The sequence below is a fragment of the Coniophora puteana genome (assembly GCF_000271625.1).
Source record: "Coniophora puteana RWD-64-598 SS2 unplaced genomic scaffold CONPUscaffold_7, whole genome shotgun sequence".
NCBI classification, from domain to species: domain Eukaryota; kingdom Fungi; phylum Basidiomycota; class Agaricomycetes; order Boletales; family Coniophoraceae; genus Coniophora; species Coniophora puteana.
In genome coordinates this window covers 802,161-823,303 of record NW_006913059.1, presented here as the reverse complement: position 1 = coordinate 823,303, position 21,143 = coordinate 802,161, and the positions used below count along the sequence as shown (strand labels likewise).

At 50.6% G+C, this 21,143-nt stretch overlaps 7 protein-coding genes across 7 annotated transcripts; 1 reads left to right on the top strand and 6 right to left on the bottom strand.

Moving 5' to 3' along the window:
• Nucleotides 1-680: 680 nt before the first annotated feature.
• Nucleotides 681-2,319, top strand: CONPUDRAFT_82649 (uncharacterized protein). Its single transcript, XM_007771159.1, has 11 exons — nt 681-766; nt 815-940; nt 999-1,027; nt 1,083-1,216; nt 1,270-1,373; nt 1,429-1,455; nt 1,505-1,532; nt 1,600-1,764; nt 1,816-1,893; nt 1,952-1,963; nt 2,017-2,319. Exons 4-11 carry the CDS (start codon nt 1,170-1,172, stop codon nt 2,141-2,143), a joined length of 588 nt encoding a protein of 195 aa, XP_007769349.1. The 5' UTR covers nt 681-766; nt 815-940; nt 999-1,027; nt 1,083-1,169; the 3' UTR covers nt 2,144-2,319.
• Nucleotides 2,320-2,376: 57 nt separating this feature from the next.
• CONPUDRAFT_105397 (uncharacterized protein) lies at nt 2,377-3,439 on the bottom strand. The gene is made up of 2 exons (XM_007771158.1): nt 3,344-3,439; nt 2,377-3,293 (listed from the first exon to the last, which is right to left on the bottom strand). The coding sequence occupies exons 1-2, from the start codon at nt 3,360-3,362 to the stop codon at nt 2,425-2,427; spliced, it is 888 nt and encodes a 295-aa protein (XP_007769348.1). The 5' UTR covers nt 3,363-3,439; the 3' UTR covers nt 2,377-2,424.
• A 641-nt stretch (nt 3,440-4,080) lies between these two features.
• Nucleotides 4,081-5,691, bottom strand: CONPUDRAFT_90628 (uncharacterized protein; the record flags this gene model as incomplete). Its single annotated transcript, XM_007771157.1, has 1 exon — nt 4,081-5,691. One exon carries the CDS (start codon nt 5,689-5,691, stop codon nt 4,081-4,083), a length of 1,611 nt encoding a protein of 536 aa, XP_007769347.1.
• Nucleotides 5,692-6,564: 873 nt separating this feature from the next.
• Nucleotides 6,565-9,091, bottom strand: CONPUDRAFT_154424 (HET-domain-containing protein; the record flags this gene model as incomplete). The annotated part of the gene is made up of 3 exons (XM_007771156.1): nt 6,565-6,892; nt 6,957-7,181; nt 7,749-9,091. 3 exons carry the CDS (start codon nt 9,089-9,091, stop codon nt 6,565-6,567), a joined length of 1,896 nt encoding a protein of 631 aa, XP_007769346.1.
• A 1,893-nt stretch (nt 9,092-10,984) lies between these two features.
• Nucleotides 10,985-13,910, bottom strand: CONPUDRAFT_57551 (DUF221-domain-containing protein; the record flags this gene model as incomplete). Its single annotated transcript, XM_007770860.1, has 13 exons — nt 10,985-11,265; nt 11,301-11,388; nt 11,443-11,586; nt 11,642-11,795; nt 11,854-11,917; nt 11,968-12,039; nt 12,094-12,179; nt 12,239-12,405; nt 12,463-12,597; nt 12,662-12,848; nt 12,903-13,636; nt 13,694-13,738; nt 13,791-13,910. Coding segments are annotated over 13 exons (2,277 nt in total), but the record flags the coding sequence as incomplete, so codon positions are not given.
• Nucleotides 13,911-15,150: 1,240 nt separating this feature from the next.
• Nucleotides 15,151-16,692, bottom strand: CONPUDRAFT_137620 (uncharacterized protein). The gene is made up of 8 exons (XM_007771155.1): nt 16,510-16,692; nt 16,325-16,452; nt 16,210-16,263; nt 16,101-16,160; nt 15,890-16,050; nt 15,799-15,819; nt 15,426-15,693; nt 15,151-15,371 (listed from the first exon to the last, which is right to left on the bottom strand). Exons 2-8 carry the CDS (start codon nt 16,382-16,384, stop codon nt 15,327-15,329), a joined length of 669 nt encoding a protein of 222 aa, XP_007769345.1. The 5' UTR covers nt 16,385-16,452; nt 16,510-16,692; the 3' UTR covers nt 15,151-15,326.
• A 1,683-nt stretch (nt 16,693-18,375) lies between these two features.
• On the bottom strand, nt 18,376-18,666 carry CONPUDRAFT_154421 (uncharacterized protein; the record flags this gene model as incomplete). The annotated part of the gene is made up of 2 exons (XM_007771154.1): nt 18,376-18,420; nt 18,478-18,666. 2 exons carry the CDS (start codon nt 18,664-18,666, stop codon nt 18,376-18,378), a joined length of 234 nt encoding a protein of 77 aa, XP_007769344.1.
• Between the last annotated feature and the right edge of the window lie 2,477 nt (nt 18,667-21,143).

The window sequence follows — 21,143 nt, the reverse complement described above, 5'->3', positions numbered from 1 at the left end:
ATTCTCCCTTTCCAGATTAGTCCACCTGATTTTCCTATTACGTAATTAGCATATCACGCCACGGAGAGCGCGCCGGTTTCTTTTGACAAGCTCTGCAACCCGACGAGAAGAAGGGTTCGACGATAACAACTGTTTTCGACCCAACCTTCTAAAGTCATCGGGTGACCTACCTTTTGTTCGAGACAATCTAATGCTAGCACAATATGCTTTTCGATTATCAGCGGCACATACACATGTCAAATTCCAAAGGACGACAGTCGCACCTGCCAATGTCAATGTCACGACTGGCTACACCCTCATGAGGTCTGATACGAGCCGGGCTATCTACCCAGCCTCTGTGTTCTCCTCGTTTTCTCGCCTTCCCCGCTGAGTGCTGAGTGCTGAGTGCTCACGCCTCGATGCGAATGAATCACGATCATTGGCGAGGTCTACCCCAGAACTTCGACGACCCTGAGCTGGACGACAAATGGGATACGTGAGTCACTTCCCCTCTTCTGAACCATATCGCAGGGCTAACCAAAGCGTCTCATCGGAGAAGATTTCTTACTACAGTGCGTCTCCAGGGCTGGCATGGATTCCCCCTCACCCTACGAATATTCTTCACATTTCTCTAGTATGTCAGGTTGCTTGGATTTACAATTCTCGTCTGGGACCATATGATCACATTCGCCGATGAGGTCAGGAAATCAGTCGTCGAGACCGGTTAAGAGCCTAATGTGCGCTGGGACAAAGGTCGAGTTTGTTTGGAAGGAACCTAAGAAACTGAGTAAGGATCTTGCAACGTCTAGCTACCGCAATATCTGACACACCCAAGTGGCCTACCTCTTCCTCTTTGTATGAGTTTGTGCCAGGAACCGCAGAGATCAGCACTGATGTTAAGCTCATGGCGATTGGTAGAACCGCTATTTCACCCCAGCGGCCTACATCGTCTTTCTCGCTTGTGCGCCTTTTCTCTTCACCTGAGCCATAATTGCTGTCTAATGGGTCTGTTATTATAGCGTACCTTTCTCCGAATTTGAGTGTTACTGTATGTCATCACAGCACATCGTTGCAAATCTACTGCTAACTCCGTGCCCCTGCAGGAGTCTGTCCCGTTCGCTTGCTTACTACATTGATATATCATTTTCCGTTGTTACAGGTGTCAAAAATTTCTCCCATTCCAAAGTGCCATGCTTATGACAAGCCTCACTGTCTCGTCGGTGATGATGCTCAAAAGGTGCGCTACAATCACCGGAATGCATTCATCTATTCAAACGACTGTGTATTTAGAGTAAAAGCACTGTACCAGAGCACGCCACTGGTCACCTATATTTTGTTCTTAGTTCTCGCGATCTGGCTCGGGGTCACGCTAGCAGATGCTACAAAGCCCACGCGTGAGTCCGCTACCTTACCGCGTAGCCGACGGATTTCTCTCATGTCGGCCTGCAGGGGCTTTGCATTCACCTGTGGTGCACGGTGGGTTCCCATGCTTGTGCTCCTCAGCAGCCTAATGAATAGCAATCAGTCTGCATGGTCAACATTGATCCTCAAAAGTAAGGTTCATTGTTTATCGGAAGTCTTGTCCCGTTCACTCAAACCTTCGCACAATCTTCGGCTCAGGCAAAGTAGAAAATTAGAAACTAGGCTGACAAGCTTCCTCATCTATATCGCGTTCGACACACTTGTGTTCTTGCTCACTCTCGCCCGAGCGCTTCCCTTTCAGCCCTTCACAAACAGAGACACCATCGCGCGGAAGCTCGCTGCTGATGGATTGCTGTGGTATGCGTACGTTCGCCCACCTTGGCTCACGGAGAGAACCTTATTCCGCATCCATAGATTCATAACCTTTGTCAATATCGCTCATACCATCATGATGGTCCGGGCCCCACCTGGCATTGAAAACGTTCTCGGAGAGTAAGCACATGATTACTTCACACTCGACTTTCTTGACCGACATTTTCTCGCTACCCAGGACCGCCTTTCTGCAAGTGTTGCCACCAATATCGCTATCACATACTGACATCCGTCTCTACGCAGACTACAGGTCACGATGACGTCGCGTATCACGCTCAGCCTGCCTAAAACCTACCGGAAACTCACCAGCATAGATACACGATGGGGTTCTCGATGGGAGAATTATCCACCCATCGTCTTCGCATCGTGACTTCGCGATGGCCATCCCCGCAAGATATCCTCCACGCGTGACGCGGTCTAGGTCCATTGAATGGCAGCAAAATATGTTAGATACCTCATCAGTCAGATACGACAGCACGGCAAGAAGTCTGCCCCCGTAAATAAAGTCTGCTTTTTGTAGCGTTGCCAATGTATTTTTACGAGCCCACCATGCACCCTTGCACACAAAACCCACAAAATTGTCATCAGATCAAAATTTGCACCATTACATATAGTATACAACATCGAGAAAGTCATAACGTCCTATCACAGTTAAAATACAAATGGTACAACGGCCTTCCTCTCCTTCGGATAGTCCGGAAACTTGTCATGATACCACTTGTGCCCTTTATATGCCCTTGGGATCATCATCAGTACCTCGGACCACACAAAAACCCATGGAGGCGACACCGTCGAGAGGACCGCGCTCCACGATGCAACAGAGGGGAGAGGCGAGGCCGCGAACGCGAACCCGGCCCACTCGCACCACTCGCAGAAGTAGTTGGGGTACGAAATGAGCGAGTACATGTATCCATGCGGGATGGCGTAGTGTTGCTTGTTAGACTTGGCAGCGCCGTTGCTGTCCTTCTCCTTGGACTCGTCGTCTCTCTTCTTCCTCCGCAGATTGAGGAGAACCTCGTCGTGCACAATATTCCCAGCAAGGCCGGCGGCCCAAATGCCGACGCCAGCCCAGAAACTTGCGCGGCTGAATGCGCCTTCAAGGAAGGACGCGGCGTAGGAGGAGGAAAGGTAGGACGCCATGAGCGAGCCGTTGACAAGATTGAAGGAGATGGCGGCGAGCGGGACCATGATGTGCGACTTCGAACGCGAGGGGGTGCGGAGGGGCGATATGAGGGCACGGTTGAGGTAGTGCAGGAGAAAGAGGCCTGCAAGGAGCTTTTGAGGTCCTGATAGAGGCGTAGAGGCGCTGGGGGCCATGAGGGAGGTGTCGGCGAAGGGACGCTGAGTGATTGTATAGAGGAAGGTGATGGGGGATACGAGCTCCATGAGTATCCACGACTTAATGCCATCCACGAGCAGGATGCTGTCTCCATCTGGGACGAAGCGGCCGAATGGCGCGTCGATGAAGAAGTTGGCGGGGCATACGACTGTTGGAATTAGGAAGAACCATCTACGAAGGCCTGGAGGATGGTTAGCACTGGACAACACGATGCCCATGCAGCGGGCTTACTGTCGAACAGTGGATACATGGCGACCTTAACCGTGTCCTTTGAAGCGGGATGGACGGACCCAAGAGCCTTTCAATGTTGAACGTTGACGCGTTGACGAGTGAGACGCGTGGTGAGGCCTGAGGCACACTGACCTCATACGACGTCAGCTCGTCTCACACTCAACGTCCCCCTGAATGAAAAACTCGAATCCGAGTTCTAACGATACAACACACATTCTCCGATAGATTCATAATTCGCCGAGAATGCATGCGTGGTGAATGCCGCGTCTTCGAAAGCTCGTATGAATGAGAAATTTACAGAATTTGATCATTGACACGAGGTGCGCAGAAACCTAGTAATACGATAAGGATACCGAGGCCCAAACGTACAAATAACTTCAAAGCAGGAGTACTACGAAATGGGGGTGATTGAAAACGATATGCGGCGACTAAGTAATGGGCATTCTCGTATACATGGCACGTTAATGTATCGTTACAGTCAGCATACCGAGGCCCAAGCGTACGAATGATTTCAAAGCAATTTCAAAGCAGTACTACGGAGTGGGGGGAAGTTGAAAGGATTAGAACTAAATAGTAAGCATTAGTATGCACGGCACGTCAACGTATCGTCGCGGTGTTGATTAAGATATGTTGAGAACGTAGGCAATCATTCATAATTCATGAACGGACCGGAAGAAACTTGTCTAAGGGACCATATTAGCCCGTGTTTAGACCGAGTGCTAGCAAGTCACTCACTTTCATATATTGCATCCTTGCCCTAATGACCCTCTAACCACGTCCCACACGATGTCGAGCCCCTGACTCTGAAAGGCAGCCCAGTCCCTTGCTCTCTCTCCCATCGCAGCATGTGGATTCATCTCCAAAACCTCCAACGGAGACCCTCGAGCTTGCCGTGCGTCAGCAAGTTCCCGAAGAGAGGGCACGCCCTCGCGACGATATGTGTCGACCCTGACATCAAACAGCAGCATGCGTCGGAGGCTGGGAGCGGGGAGGTCCTGTCCGGGTACAGGCATGAGCGCCCGCGCCATGCTCTCGACACTGCACCCTAAGACTAAAAGTACCCGTACGGAGGGGAGCTCCCTGCATAAGACATCCCAACATGGCTGAGGCGTGTCGTATCCGAAGAAGGTGGCAAAGCAGACCGATTGAAGTGATACAATCCCGAGCATGTTAGAGAGGAATGACTCTGCTTGTTCAACAAAGCAGCCGCAGCCCAAAGAGAACGCCGGTGGCTGCCAGCTCCGCCCCGTAAACTGAACAGGGGAACGGCGGCCACTGGGTGCCCGCACCGAGAGCTCAAACCGGACGCTTCCTTGCGTTAAGGAAAAATGCCCGAAAGAAAGGCCGGTAAGGTAATGGTCCACGCTAGACAGTCTACCGTCTGAGCCCTCCTCCAGCGTCTTACTCTGCTGGATCATAGAACGAAGGACAGATATTTCCTGTTCAAAAGACCCGAACTGACTGAAGTGTAGTCGGAATTGATCGAGGGGACGGGATAAACGGAAATTGGCGAAGAGAGCGTTACAATCCACTAGATGGTCGTTCTCCATGTCGACGCAGGTCAGGCTGGGCAAGGCGATATCGTACGATGGAACTTCATCATGAGGATAGAACGAATGAATGAGGGTCAGCGCTTGGAGATGGCCCATTGCTGCCAAAGCAGTCATAAAATCCATGATGTCGTAGTCGACGTAGTCGATGGAGATGAGCTGGAGATGAGTAAGGTTTTGGAGCGCAGGAGATGCCACCAGGAAGTCCAGAGCCCAATTATCTAGACGCAGCCTCTTCAACGACGGGACTGTTGGGTGAAATATGTTCGAGGGTAGCCGCGAATCCTGGGATCCTGTATTGTCGTCGGACCGGAGGCAAAGCCGTTCAAGACCATGGGGACCGCCCGTATCCGGATGAATACCTTCAAAAAGTTTTATTGCTTCATCTCTCAACCCACCATCTGAAAGTCGAAAATCCCGTATGCGTCCGATGTGATTGAGAACCTCCCGCAGACCGTCAAAAGGTTGGAGAAGGAGTGACATGTCAGCCTGGATGGTCAGAGGCAATGCTCCAGCGCAGCTTATCATCTCCCGCGTCCATTTGAGGTCGAAAAGAGGAACTACGGTCCACAGCGATGGCGTCGAGCGGGCTATCAATCTCCAGCGGCGACACAGGTGGGTGACAATGAGCCACGAGAGACATTCGCGGCTACACGTGTGAAAGTCCATTGGTGCATAGTGGGACAAGGGGTCGAAGTCGTGATCGGGGAGGCTGGCACATTCTACGAAGATAGCTGAAAGTAATTCTGTAGGAAGCAAGGTGGCTAACGATGAATGTTTGATCAAACTTGAGGCCATTGAAGTTTTGGTGCTGGAAACGGCATCTTCGCTATTGGCTAATTCAGTCTTTTATATGAGATATAAGTCCGTTCGAAAATGACCGGCTGCAGGAATATGTCGGCCGGAATGTGCTCACGTATATGGAGACAGTGACGCGTCGATGACAGGGGTTTTAGCTAAAGATCGACCCTGATCCAAAATAGCGATTGTCGTGTCGTGTGTATGTTTTCTCCTTTTTCTTCTTCCTTCTTCACTTTCTGAGTCTCCCAAGTTTGAACACGGCGGAATCGCCCTGAATTCGCGTATGTAGGAACAAGGAGAAGGTATTGGAGGAGACTCGTGATCAAGTGCCAGGGATCGAGCGCCAGGAAACTGTGAATCGCGTCCCCAAGACACGCCAGGGTAGTACAAAACCGCGTGTGATGCTTTAGCCTGTAATTGACGGCTTAAGGATCTGCGCCAGGAGTACCTCCATGACGCCATCTTTGACGTACTCGGGTATCCTGGTTGGGCCAAAGACGAGCGCTAATCCTAGTGACGGTACCGTCAAAGGTTTAATGGTGGCAGAATACTAGTGCGCACCCGCAGCGCAGTGTTAGTACTAGGTCAATTGTCAGAGAGAAATCGCCGCGGAAGAGCCAATGCCTAACATTCACGATGGGTGGGCTTCCCAAGTCGATTAGGTCCACGAGATACAAAGTTTAAATTGGCCACATAGGAAGAGCGAAACCGACTGCAGTAACCGGCAGAATGCTCATTCCTCGCCAAGGATGATCGATGAAGTAATGCCAAGTGATATCGCATGGACGAATAGCACTAGTCGTCCTTGAGATGTGAACAGCCGCGCCTCACTGACAATGATCCAGCCCAGGCTGTTGTCGAACAACAACCTCAAGTGCGAGCGGAGTGACTTGCCGCGACGGGAAGTGGACCAAGGTCCTTAATCGCGTCAAGCAGCCAGTGAGGTAAAAGAGGAATACCAGACGGGTTGCTGCTCGTGCGCGCGTGGATGTCGTCGGTCTCCTCGCCCGCGTCCTGCTGCGCTTCGGACTGAAAGATGGGTTCACCACATGCTGCGATCGGTCGTGGCAAGAAGTGCGAGATGCACTGGCTCAACGCGCCTTGGAGGGAGGTGAGCAAAAGCTGAGGGCTTGCGGAGTTGCGGGGTTGGAGATGGCGCTTGGGGGGGACCAGGGAGCCAGGGAGGTTAGGGAGACTCCTTGAATCTGTTCACTCTGCCAGTTGTCGTCGCATGGATGCCGTAGCTTGGCAGGTGGTTCTACTCAATGAGCATCTGGCTGGTCTCGGTGACTTCATCGGTGACGGCGTTGGGTTCGAAGGTGACCGATGTGGGCTCTGTGACGGTGTTGCTGCTCCCGATGCATACCTCACCCTGCGCCCTTTCGGTTCGAGAGACCGCTGAGAGGGGAGGTGGGAGGTGGAGATGCGAAGCTAAACGAGGAAGAGACACGAATGGAGTGGTTGTCGCCGTAACGAAGGACAGGTTGCTGTGACATATATTAGCCCAGTTACCAGTCTGTATACCCTCGGCCTGCGCGAGACTTGCCACGAGCACTTCTCATCGGAGGCGAATTCAGTTTGTCTCAATTTTATGTGCCACCCTAGACCACCCTAAAAATTCTCGCAACCTTCCCCAGTCTGAAATATTGTGTCGCCTGTATTTTGTTGATTATCTCAGGCTGAAGCTGACGAGTCTGAGGATCGAGGTCCGTCGCCCCCAAGTTCGTGTTCGAACATACAGGCACACGTTCGCAACACAATGTTTGATGAGTGTTCGATGTCATCTTTCCATTATGAACAAGCTCTCATGTACCCTGGGCTGTTAAGACATGTTACGCTAATGCTCATCATACAATTTGACGTGCACTGCCTAATACCACTACAAGTATACCTCCACGGGCATCCACCGGTATTGTAACTCTCTTGTAGTAGACTTTTCCTCTGGCCTAGCGGAAGTCTTGTCGTCAACGTTGAACGGAATACTTATCAGATCTGTCTCAATCCTTCTCCACGTTTTCCCTCTCGCATCGGCCATTCGTGACCAGTCACCTAACCAGGCACGTCCCTCAAGCAAAAACCCTCTAATAGGGGAAGCGATGGTAGGGGTGTCTCCTTTCAAGTAAGTCTTGTAGGACGTAACGCCCAAGGCATAGGTGTATCGCAAGTCTGATTTTTGAATGGTCCCAGGCTGAGAAAGCCGATCGAAGAGTTCATAGTCTTGGATCGTTAAGACAATTGGACCGACAACTTTGCGAATATCGACCGCCTCGAATGCGAATTGAACGACGCCTTGTGTTCGATCGAAGGAGAGAGTTGATAGATGGACGATGGCGAGAGGAACACGAAGACCTTTGCTCGTGAGCGCCATGTCAAGACAGCCCGGATCGCTCGAGTCGAGATTGTCGAAGTCATCGGGTGCGCGCAGGTAATTTTGAGGCGAGGCAGGAAGGCAGTACGTAGCATGGTGAGCCGCCGCGGTGCCGCCCCAGTTGAGAACCGATGGGTTACCTCCCATCATCATGATAGCCTCGACAAGGCGACAGAAAGCCTGGTCGGCGCCCTCTCCGTAGGCGATTGAGAAAGATACGCCGAAGATTCCCATCAAAGAGTAAGCCATATCTTCTTCTCTGGTAACTTCCCGGCGTGCTGCCCAGGACATACGCCGATCGACACTTGTAGGGGACGGGACAAAGCCGCACAAATCCTGCGTTGAAATCCCTGCGGCTGAGCAAGCTAGATGCAAGAGGTCAGGGTCGGTCTGTTTGTCGTCGGCGGAGTCAGCAACCTTGGAAAGTCGCCTCCAGTTCCTGCCGAAGAACTGTATCCTGCGTGGGGCTAGAAACTCCTGCAGCGTCCATCCTCTGCTAAACCACTCGTCCTGCGGTAACTCCACAAGCGACTCGGTCTGAGCAAGGTGAACGATGCAGACGGTCGAGTTGCGATACCACCTGAACATCGATCGAATAGATTCGTCTAGCTCAACGCTACTGGTCTTGTCGATGCAACAAGTGTCGATCCACGCAAAGCGGATGCCCTGACGAGCGACCTCATGACAGAACTCGACAATCTTCTTCCACCCAGTTGTCAATCGGCATGCTTCTTTCCCGAAGTCTTGCAGCGAGACTTCTTCTGCGGACCACCTGTGAGAGAGCACAGCGTACTTGACCACGCCTCGCACCAACTCGTTTACTGCGGCTTGACGCTGTCTCTGAGTTCGATATGACTCAAGGTGTTCTTTATCAAACGCAAGCTGGTCAATGAGCGGTTGAAAGTGGTCCTTGACCATGTACCGCCCGACAAGCCTGGGATCTCCGCTAGAGCGACACTCGATGAGACGTATCGGTATGTGATTGCTGACATATCTGTTGAACTCCTTGGTGATTACTGTCGAGCTCATGAGGATGATGAGGTCTGCTGGTTTTGAGAACCGCAGATACGACTTTGAAAAATGCTCTACTTACTGCAATTTCTTGCGCTAAAGGTTGATGTAATTTCGCGCTTGGTTCTGATGCAAATGAGTCTCGTTCAGAGGTCGTGACGCAGAAAGCCTCTCTAGAGAGTCGTTTATATACGCGAAGGGGAGTCATTTTGTGGACCAAGAACAACAAGGAATCGAAGATTTGGAAGACAACCTTGTGTTCATCATAAAGCGGTGGTGGTGGGGGTTGACAACATGATCAGGGGCATGTTTCCTAGCACCTCCGACTTGCCGTTTTAGTGACGTGTTGTATTTGCGCTTTATAACAACGGGCTCAAGCAGAGTCAAAAGCCCCGGAGACTTCGACATTTTGTCCAAAAGAATGTAAGTAAACCAAAGCCGGCACAAGTAACTACGATAACATAACGACAGTAGAAGAGTTCAATAACAATTACAGACGTTAAACCGGAAACTTCACGTTCATACTTATCGACCCTAATTTGATAGGCTCCACCGGCGAGCGAATCTGGCACCCCTGCTCATTACTGATGCGAAATTGGTGTATATAATGTAGTCTGTGGGAGGTGTGCATGTGTATTGACGTCAAGAGTCCGACCAGGTCCGACCACTGCCCGCTGAGCGCTGAGCACCCGTACGTAGGAAAGTAAAAGGGAGTCCAAGGTGTTTTGTCCGTGTGTTCTAAGATAGGTAAATGATGCGTGCGTATGTCCAAACAATTGCGATTAGCAATTGTTACTGGTCGTGCGCTCGATCAACCCATTTTGCGTCGATCGGCGGGGGTCGTCGGTGTTGGCTTTGAGGCAGCTGGAGGCGACCACAGCAAGCCTCGGAGGACAAGGTTGGGGATTGTGGGATATGATGGGTAATCAGTGGTAACGCAGGTAAAAATGGGTAAAAGTTGGAGGGCGACCGAGCCCTATTTCGTGGTATCCGTTTTCCTCTCCCTCGGACATCGAGGTCAGATGCATGGGTAATCGTTCAGTAGGCTCCTCTCCTCGCACCACGTCCGGCCATGTTCTCTTCTGGCGAAGCACCTTCGCCCTGATTTGGGGAGTAACCGAAACTACTTCCCTGATGGGCCGGCTGATAAGGCCGGTGCAGCGGTGCTTCGCGGAAGCCATCCGCTGTTGGCGCTCGGAACATGCCCGGGTGTTGAGGTGCGTACGCCGCGGGCGCACCAGCGCCTGGTGGTAGCTGCGCATCGAAGTAGCCCTGTCCGCTCTGGCTCAAGCTTGGCGTATGTGAAGGTGACTGTGGTGGACCCCATGCACTTGGGGCGGGGGATGCAAATCGTTGAGGAGTGGGAGATGCAAACCGGGGCGGGGCGGGAGATGCAAAGCGCTGAGGTGGTGTCAGGTAAGTCGGGGAGTTTGTGTAACCAGGCACCGGCGGGCCATTCGGGGGCGTGTCAAGGAACGGTTGCTGGTGAGGCAGGAGTGGGAGCTGGTCGACACTCTTGCCACGTGGGAGCTGTGAGAGCTCAATGTCCGCCTGCGACGCGTTGGGTCCTTGCGCAAGATATCGTTCGTAGGCAGACGGCGCGTACTGGGACGGGGCATACCCTGATCCTTGGTATGGAAGTGAAGGCGCAGGTGAAGCACGACCATTGTTATAGAACGTCTTGCCACCGTACATTGAAGCGCCATCGTTGCCGAGCACGGCGGCGGAAGTGAACGAGCGTTGGTCCCAATCGAGCTCCCCACGGTCGCGCTGGTACAACGCAGGGTCATACTCGAGGTCACGCTGGTCAATGGCAGCGATCCGGATGCCGCCCTCGATGACCTGTGCTCTCATCTTCTGGCCGCCAAACTCGTCAAGTTCGGCCTTGTCGTTTCCGATCTTACCCTTGTAGACTTCAGGGAGTAGGGGCATCATCCTGGCATGAAGCATAGGGGTGAAGAGCTCGGCATGCAACGCTGGGTGTCCGAAACGCTTCTCAAGGCGATTACGAAGATTGTCGGCACGGTCTGAATGAATCTTCGCTTCTCGAAGTTCTGCTTCGCTAGGGAGGTAGTAAGCGAAGGACTTGTAGAAATTCCTATCAAGCCAGATTTTATAGACAATCATCATGCCGATTGGAGGCAGGGTCGTCACCCAGTAGAATGTCTTAAAGCCATATTGTAAGCCGATAGCTGGAGATTATTTTAGGTTTTTCTTCTAGAGAAACAGATAAACGATGACTTACTCAGGCACATGAGCAGTTGCATCAAGATGAAAGCTACCAGCAGTCGATTGACTACCATGTTCCACATACGCTGAAACAAGACAATGAGCGTCTTGAATTCCACATATTCCTTCACTATACTTACTCCACCGGTTTCGACCTTCGTGATGTACACGAACATTAGCTGATACTTGTAAACCCAAGAGCCCATCCAGAAGACGATCGCTCCAGCCAGTACGACGAGAGGCGCCATTGGTGCAAAGATCAGTGCAACAGTTGCCATGAATAGCTGGAAAGAATGGATATAAGAGGACTTAATAATCCGCTCACGAAAATGAACTCACGTTATTGGCAAAATAAATGGCATACTGGAACTCAGGTGGCTGAGTCCATTCGCGAATATCTCTCGGTGTCCGACCGAAAACGTGCGTACGGAATGAAGTCCAGACCAAGTTGATAATCTGGGCCAAATCGAAGACAACCAGGAATCCGCGTAGCCTGAACGATGAAGGGCGTTACTAATGCTTACGGTGGATTAGACTGACGAAGAGCTCACGGGAAAAATGTAAGCCAGTAAGAAGACTGGTTGATGTACGTCCTGCCGATGGACTGGGGAAGACCTTTACCACCAAGGTGTTAGTCAAGGCTAGTGTAGAAAAGTACGACTTACTGCGAAGGTTTCGGATAATTTCGCCAAAGCTAGCGTGATGGCCAATTTCAGTCACGACTGTTTGGACAGCAACTGCAGATGCGAATAAGTCCACAATCCTTCGTAGTGAAAGGGTGAGATACGTACTGAAGCCGACCCCAATCAGGGTGAAGATGACTAATTGCGAAATTACTAAAAAGGCGAAATATCGAGCAACAACAGCGCGATCCAGTCTGAGAACAATTGATTGTTTCAGTAACGACAAAGCCGAGTGAGCTCAAAGTATACTGACTTGGAGTGGGTGAGTGCGCCTTGAAACTGACTGAGCCAGCGCATGACAATGGGCAAGAAGAAACCAAAGAACGCTGAGACAGCGGGGGGAAGCACACCAGAGACGACGGCGAACGATCCTTCCGATGCAGCCTTCCATTCGCCAAGGAAAGCGACGTATGCCGAAATCTTTCAGGGACCATGTGAGGAATACAGGGGAATACGAGGATCACATGTTAAACTTACCGACGACAAGTTTGCCAAGATGGAGATGGCAAACACGGGAATAGTATTGAACGCGCAAATGACGGTAATGATGATAGCACCCAGCAGCTTGTTCCTGAACAACTCAGCACCAGTCTTGTTCATGTTCTCCCAGACCTATTAATTACCAGTGTGAATTCACAAACGCTAAGCCTAAAACACGAGGCAAGGCGTAACGCACGATATCCTTAGGGTTAGGCGCAAGAGTGATATCTGTGCCTTTGGGGTGTTTGTTCCGCAAGATGTTGGCGACTATATGCGCGTACGGAACTGCAGCCATGGATGCAAAACCATAACTTTCTGGCTTGCGGGTGTCTATCTCCAGCCGATAGTCCTCAATAGCTTTCTCGGTGCGGGTTAGTTTAGCACTAGATGCGTAGCAGAGTGAGGAACATCCCGGCAAAGAAGTGAACGAGACTCACGTATACCAGTCAATGGCATCGCGCTTTTTACCACCCATACCGAGAAACCCTCCAATGCGAATTGTTGGACGCTCCTTTGCAATCTTTCCGCCCTTGAGATATGTAACAAGGACCTGTTCGAGCTCGCGGACAGCCTCGTTGTGGTATTCGATGAGCTCCGGTAGTCTTCCGACCCTACGGCCGATGTGCACAGCCGATGTGGGGTAAGGAACCTGTACACTTTCGAAGATGGCGCGGATGCCCTCGTCGCTTTGGTACTTCCTCGGCACATGCATGACAGCAAGTGTGCGGGCATAGAAGCTCTGGATATACTCGGGTGAACGGAACCAAGCTTGGCGCAACTTGAGCATTTGCTTCCAGTTGGACCAGATGAAGTACATGACGATAGCAGTGATGCCATACGTGACAGCAACATGAGCGAAGAGGGAAGGGCCTTCAACGTCACGTATGGTGAGGACAGATAAGATGTCGCGCTGGTCTTCGGATACGTATTTGAGGTTGTATGATATATCGACAGGAATGAGGACAGCGCAGCAGAGGAGAGCAATGGCCGAGAACATCGTGCGGATCATTCGCACGAACCGAAGGTAGGCGACCGCATCGAGACCAATCTTGTCAACAAGCTCCCGCTCGCGGGTCCTAATGAGTGGGGGCAACCAGCCAAATAACGAGTCGGAAATCTTTGGTGGCTGCTTTTCGCCAACATGATACTTGACCTTGGGTTCGTAAATGACCTAAGAATTTACCTTTAGGTGATGAAGCTTCAAATGAGGGAATGAGGCGAAACAAACCTTGTTACTAGGCCTCAGGAAGTTAAAAACGACGATGGTAACGACCTAAATTCACGATGAACGGCTCGTCTATTGATGTAGGTATTCAGAAACATACCGAGATAACTGACATCAGCGCAACCTGAGAGGCAACGGAAGCGGGCGCCAGCGTCCGATTTGTGTTGGAATTGATAATTTGGCTGATATTGGGTGCCGAAGCGGAGCTAGTGGAAGACATGTTGAAGGAAGGAAGCCCGAGGGCTCAGATTACGCGGGGGAGGGGTGGGTTGTATGTGGGTTGTGAACTGGAGTGGTCGCTCGCCGGGGGACGAGGTGAGGGGCAAAGGAAGGAACAGACGGGCTCAAGGGACGAGGCGGTCTGGATGAGTTACCGTGGGGACAGAACTCTTGAGGCACAGGTTATTGTTCCCAAATGGACGGAGCCAGACAAAACGACACAAAACACTCTGTCTCTGGTCGCGTCTTCTGTTGTCTTTCGTGCCGGTGCCTCGAAGATCGTGTCGAACAAAGAACGAGCGGATCCAAAGGCAGACGGGAGCGCGCAGCACGACGTCTGTCCCCACCTGTACTGTCCCCACCCGGTCTAGAATTACCCACACCTGCCTTTCTCGGCCATCCCTCGGGTCCCACACCGACGTCTCGATCTACGCGGCTTGCCTTTCGGCAACAAATTAAAAACCATAACTTCAGTATTAACGAGATTCCCGCTACCTTAGGTAGTGGGTCTTACAGCAACTTCGTGTTACCGAGACTCCCGCCAAATTTTTGCTCCTGTGGGGTCACGTGATATTCACAGCTCCGACTAATCTATTACCATTTCGAGAAAAATTAAAGCTCCGCTACAACGCCAGTAGGCGTACTCAACGTTCAAGGTAAGATCGACGGTCAATGTTCACGCCTACTCCCACTCCTTCAAACGGGGACTCAGGTCCCTGCACTCTTTCCTATCAGTCGATACCCGTTAATATTCATTTGCCTATCCATCCGGACCACGATTTTTTGCCTGTTCATGCGGACCATGGACTTTTGCCTGCCCGAGCGGACGTTAGCTAGTAGTCAATGTGGCCCACCCTACGATATACCAGTAGATACTACTATACGTTCTGTTGGGTTGACTCATGATAATGTGACACATAACAATAAGGACCTCGTAGAACTTAGTTCCAATGACATAGCCACCAACATTTGTCAACTCCTTTTTGGATCCACCAGTGTATTTAATTGTGAATTTGCAGTTGTCAGCAATGCATTCATGAGCATCAGCTCATCTTCCGGGAAGGGTAAGCATAAGGCTGATGATATTATGCATTCCCCTTCCCCTTCCCCTATCAAGAAGAAGACCTCTGTTACAACTCGTTCATCTGCTGCTAACTAGTCGTATACTCCTTTGTTAGAATAACGTTATTACCCCTGCCTAAATACGATATGATGGTGTTTCCCGCATGTTTTTGGACACGACTTGAAATATTTGGGGTAACACCGTACGGTAGCGGGCTTTTGCTGCTGCGCGGCCTTACCTCATCTAGGAAGTTGTCTCAAAGTCCGTAGCGAGCGCGCGCAGGCATAAGTATCTACAAGCTTATGATCACCATACATGCCGCGAACTTCTTCCGATGTCCTCTTGCACTCGCCTTCATGCCTCCAATAGCACGCGCTTGTCCGGCCCACTGTCGGCGTCCTGACATTCCCGATTAGCGTCAGATATTCGTCAAGCGAGTATAGTTAGGCTTACCTCTTGATGATTTATGTTCGAGAGTTCAATGTTGGCTTCAACTGTGTCATGCATTTCAATCATGTTCGGCCTATCGCGGTGCCCGCTCGCGTTCACACCCGCCGCATCCCAAGGTTGTTCGTAATGTAAGGAATGTGTACCGGAACGCGATCGCAACCCGCTACCGGGTGGTGCCGCTTCCGGCCACATGGCAACGCTTTGGGACTTGTCCACATTGCTCGTGAGTATGAGGCGTGAATTGAGAGTTGCCACCACACAATTTGCGTATCTATAAGCGGGCCATTGGACAATGATGTCAGCATGGGCGGCGTGATGCCAGCATGAAACCACCACGCGGGACGCTGGGAGTGGATGGTAAAACGGTCATGCTTACAATTTTGATACTACAAAGAACCTAAGGAGAAGGCCGCCGGCGAAATCAGACAAATAGCCATGGAACAAATGGTCGAATCCGATCTACCCACATTGCAAGGTGATACATCGTAACTCTCCATCGGATGGCCAAAACTAGCTCGATAACCGCTCCTGTCGTTGTCACGAGCCCGGTTTCAATGCTCATTTTGATCAACTTCACTGAGAGCGAGCGTGTGTTACGAAAGACCTGCATCGTGCGCCCTTGGAGTAGCTGAAACTGCCCTTAGAAGCGAACTAGGGTTGTAACTGATAGTAACGTACAATGATAGTCATGTATATTGTGATCACAAGATCACAAACCAAACATCCAGCGAGCCATATCTATCGTTTGTCAGAGGGACAATGCATAAGGCATTGCAATTGACCGCACCGGTATGTAGAATGGTATAGGATCAGGAGCAGTCATATCTGGTATGAGACCGAACTATCATTAAAAGCGAGCAATTAGCATAAATCCCTTTGAAAGATCGTGTGTCAAGCCGCACCTTGATGCCACCATACGAGACCATAGCCGCTTGTAGCAGTGAAACACACATGACGAACATTGGTATAATCGGGTTCCGCCGTACGGCATATATCCTCCAGCAAAAGAAGCCATGTGATAGTAGTGATACTATCACCTTTTCATTAGCTTTTTATGTCCAGTAGTTTATACATCATATATACTTACCGATGCCGGTGAGAGGAGCCAGAGCAGCGAACGACCATAGCGGATCAGGATCTAGCCACTGACCACCTGTTCCGTGACCAACAATCGAGGCCAAGCTCGACCCGTGGATGATTCCTGTCCAGAACCCATGGAAGGCAAATGTTGAAATGAGTAATTCGAGTAACAGGATGAAGGTCACTGTGGGTGTGCATTGTGTAAATGTTAAAACGTAGGGAAAGAAGGAACGCAAAAGAAGAGATGAGGTACCCAGAGCTTTCATCCATGATCGATCGTTTGGAAAACGGGTGAAATATATGACTGTAGAAGGTCAGACCGGGGCAACATACAAGAGAAAAGAGCGTACATGTTTGCACCGAAAGGATACCCATCAGCCCAAAGCACATAGAATACCCGAATACCTTTGTAGGTCCAGGCATCTGTTTAGTTACGTACACAGCATTGCTACGTTTAATAGTCTCACAAATGGGCCCTCACTACAATGGCACGTCGCTGACATCAGCCTCCTCAATGTACGAGCAGTAGTATAACACTCACTCTATCGTCACTCCATCTGACGACCTGCATAAGCCGCGCCATCAGCGTCCCCAGGATCAACAAGTAAAGCAAAACGTAAGAATAACGCACAACTGATCACGTCTCCCGAGATTGAGGAGGTTCATCACTAGAATATCCGCTTTCGCTTGAACGGGTCAGAAAGGTAGCGGTTGGTTCCAGAAACCGGAAGCAGGCAGCCCCGAGCTGGGCTTGCAATTGCGCTCTCTTATAGCCCATAGCCCTCTGGGAGTCAGCGACTCACGTCTGCCCGTCTGTGATGAATGCTGTGGACGGAAAAGAGCTCTGAACAACCATGAATCCCAGGCGTATGCATGGATTCCGATGATGGGGTTTCGATGGGCGGAGTGACAATGCTCGAGGCGAGATTGGACTATCCCGATGTCTCAAAGTCTATGTGTAGCGCCTGTAGTGTATATAGGGTGGCTCATGAATGTCATCTAATAGTGCGTGTCGCTGGTTCCGTTCTACTTGCCGATTCATTGCTGCATAAAAAGTTTAAGGTCAAGCAACCTTGCTAGCGGTCGGGGCGAGCATGTACGCAGCTCGCTCAGCAGCCTGCAGTGGATGCAGAACTGAAGAACACAGGAGATCAGACCGGTGACCATCAGTGACCATCCCGGTGTATAAACAAGAAGCATGTACTCACGGTGGATACTACGTGCAGCCAATTAGTGTCCAAGCCTGACGAAGAGCCGGATTGTAGATGGCCCTTGAGCACAGGACACTGGGACTAGAGCACCGGTGAGTCATGTCAGACATACTTGGCGTAAAACCGAGAGCTTCCGGGTGAACTTGATACTTCTTGGTGATTCGAAGTTCTAGTAGTACTAGGCTTCACCGGCACACCATTGAAGCCACAAAAAATTAGAGGCTTGAAACTTGAAGCTTGAAGCTTGAAGCTTGAAGCCTGAAGCCGGATCCACGCCATACAAAATGACAACGTCCATATCGGCGTCGTCGGAGATCTGTCCGGTGCTGTCCGGTGGCATCTTGGCATGGGAGACTATGGGAGACTGGTTAAGTACGAGTCCAGCAGCACGACGTCTGTCACCACCAAGAGTTACCCTGCCTTTCTCGAGCATCTCTCGGGGTCCTCGACGCTATCTACGCGACTTGCTCGTCGGCAACAAATTTTAAACCAGTTATAACTCCAATATGAACAAGAGGAAGCTGTTTTCTAAAAGTCCATATAGCCAGTGCGCGTGCTAGGGCATAAGTATAGTGTAGTATATACACATCACCAGATATACAGTACCGTGAACTTCCTTCGAATTCGATGTCTTCTTGCGCTCCGCCAGTCGCCATATGCCTTCATGCCTCCAATAGCACGCGCTTGTCCGGCCCACTGTCGGCGTCCTGACAATATTCCCGATTAGCGTCAGATATTCGTCAAGCGAGTATAGTTAGGCTTACCTCTTGATGATTTATGTTCGAGAGTTCAATGTTGGCTTCGACTGTGTTATGCATTTCAATCATGTTCGGCCTATCGCGGTGCCCGCTCGCGTTCACACCCGCCGCATCCCATGGTTGTTCGTAATGTAAGGAATGTGTGCCAGAACGCGACCGCGACCCACTGCCGGACGGTGCCGCTTCTGGCCACATGGCGACGCTTTGGGACTTGTCCACGTTGCTCGTGAGTATGAGGCGTGAGTTGAGAGTTGCTACCACGCAGTTTGCGTAACTACAAGCGGTACATTGCAAAGCATCAGTGTGATGCCAACATGATACTGCCACACGGGGCGCTGCGTGCCGACCGTAGAAAGGATATGCTTACAGCTTTGATATCACGAAGAACCTAAAGTGATGAGGTGGAGGCCGCCGCCGGAGAGAGATCAGACAAACATCCATATAAGCAATCGCCACTAACGTCACTCACATCGCGAGGTGGTACATAGTAACTTTCCACCGGATTGCCAAAATTAATTCGATAACAGCCCCCGTCGTCGTTACAAGCCCTGTCTCGATACTCAACTTGATCAACTTTGATGAAAGCGAGCGAGTATTTCGGAAGACCTGCATCGCACGCCCTTGGAGTAGCTGATATTGTCTTTTAGAGACGCATCCACTTAGTAGGTAAGTGTGACGCACACTAATAGTCATGTATATTGTGATCGTCAGATCGCATACTAAACTTCCAGAGAGCCATATCTGTCGCTGGTCACAAAAGGATTGCAAAAGGCATAGTAACGGCCCGCACCGGCAAGTAGAATGGCATGGGGTTAGAAGCCTTCATATCTGGCACAAGGCCAAACTGCCATTCAACAATTAATATGTTCCATCTGGTTAAAGCACTGTGTATTGAGCCCCACCTTGATACCACCATACGAGACCATTGCTGCTTGTAGCAATGAAACGCATATGACAAGCGTTGGTACGACCGGGTTTTGCCGCACGACATATATCCTCCAACAGAAGAAACCATGTGACAATAGTGATACTTGTGCTCTCTCGTTAACCTTGGCGCATTCGTAAAAGTAGCAGTAAGAATGGCTTACCAACTCCGGTGAGAGGAGCGATTGCAGCGAACGACCACAGTGGATCAGGGTCGAGCCACTGGCCGCCTGTTCCTTGACCAACAATCGCGGATAAGTCCGACCCATGGGTTGTCACCCCTGTCCAAAACCCGTGGAAGGCGAATATCGTGATGAGCGATTCGAGTAGTAGGATGACAGTAACTATGAATAAGAATTCGCACAGGTCAGGACATACCAGGAAGGGTAAAGGAGAACAACATAAATAAAAAAAGATCAATTACCAAGGCTTTTCATCCACAGTCGGTCGTTCGGAAAACGAGTAAAATATATGACTGCGGCAGATTAGACCAAAATATCCAAAGAAAAAAATGCGAGCTATTTGAACACACATGTTTGTACTGAGAGGACGCCCATCAGCCCAAAGCACATGGAGTATCCAAACACCTATATAGGCCCAGACGTCCGCTCAGCGACGCACGTAGTTTGGCTAAGAAAACAGCCTCACAAACGGGCCCTCGCTAAAAGCACACGTCGCTACCTTCAGCCTCCTTCTCTCTGGACGGACAGCAAGTACGACACTCACTCCATCGTATCTGACGACCTGCACCAGTCGGCCCATCAACATCCTTGAGATTAAAGCAAAACATAGGAACAACGCACGGCTGATCATCACGTTTCCCAACGTTAAAGGGGCTCATCACTAAAACGTTTCCTTCCGCTTAAGAGGGGGTGTCGGAAAGCTAGAGGCCGGATATACAAACCGGAACTAAGCAGGCAGTCCCAAGACGGACCTGCAATTCCGCTCTCTTATAGTCCAAAGCCCTCCAGGAGGCAGAGACTCACGTCGACTCATCTCTGATGAATGCTGTGGACAGAGAGGGCCTCGGAATAGACATGAATCCCAGGTATACGCTCCGATCATGGCAATTCAATGGGAGCGGGATAACACTACCGATACCAGTTGATTCGGTCGTCCCGCTGTCCAAGAGTTTATGTCTAGCGCCTGTAGTATGTGTGAGGTGGTCTATGCATACCCTCAAAGATGTCCTTGATGCCGTCCTTGTCTCGCCTGTTGACCTTGAAACGCTGTACAACGAGCGAAGGTCAAACATTATTTTTTTTTTCAAAAAATAATTTGATACTTAAAAACTCCTGCAATGACAAAGAGTATGGAGGGTCCGCTCGGAACCCTATTGGGTGACGACAAAAAAGGAGGTCAGGGCAGTGATCATCAGTGACATTTTACGCGCAGGAGACAACTCACACTGGATACACTTATGATTGGTGTCTAAACCTGGCGAAGAGACAGATACACACACCGTCCTCCCACAGCACAGGATGGTTGCAGAATAACCTGGGACCAAACACCGGTCAGTCATGTCAGACGAATCCGCCTTAAAACGAGAGTTCTCGAGTGGAGTACCCACTGGCGATTCACAGTTCTGATAACACTCAACTATGACAAGGTATTGGAGGCTTGAAACTAAAGCCACGCCATAAAAGGGTCGTATGCTGAAGTACCATGCGCCGGGATAATGTCTTCATCGGCGTCGTTGTAGATCAACCCGGTCATATCTCGGATCCCCTGTTAGAATGATCTTACAC

Excerpts from the sequence above, each read along its gene's own strand:
- CONPUDRAFT_137620 (XM_007771155.1), bottom strand. The coding sequence starts at position 16,384 with ATGTTCGTCATGTGTGTTTCACTGCTACAAGCGGCTATGGTCTCGTAT. Across the intron at positions 16,161-16,209 it reads CTATACCATTCTACATACCG|ATATGGCTCGCTGGATGTTT; the intron begins GTGCGGTCAATT and ends GACAAACGATAG. Across the intron at positions 16,051-16,100 it reads CAATATACATGACTATCATT|CTACTCCAAGGGCGCACGAT; the intron begins GTACGTTACTAT and ends GGGCAGTTTCAG.
- CONPUDRAFT_82649 (XM_007771159.1), top strand. The coding sequence starts at position 1,170 with ATGCTTATGACAAGCCTCACTGTCTCGTCGGTGATGATGCTCAAAAG. Across the intron at positions 1,374-1,428 it reads AGATGCTACAAAGCCCACGC|GGGCTTTGCATTCACCTGTG; the intron begins GTGAGTCCGCTA and ends GTCGGCCTGCAG. Across the intron at positions 1,765-1,815 it reads GATGGATTGCTGTGGTATGC|ATTCATAACCTTTGTCAATA; the intron begins GTACGTTCGCCC and ends CCGCATCCATAG.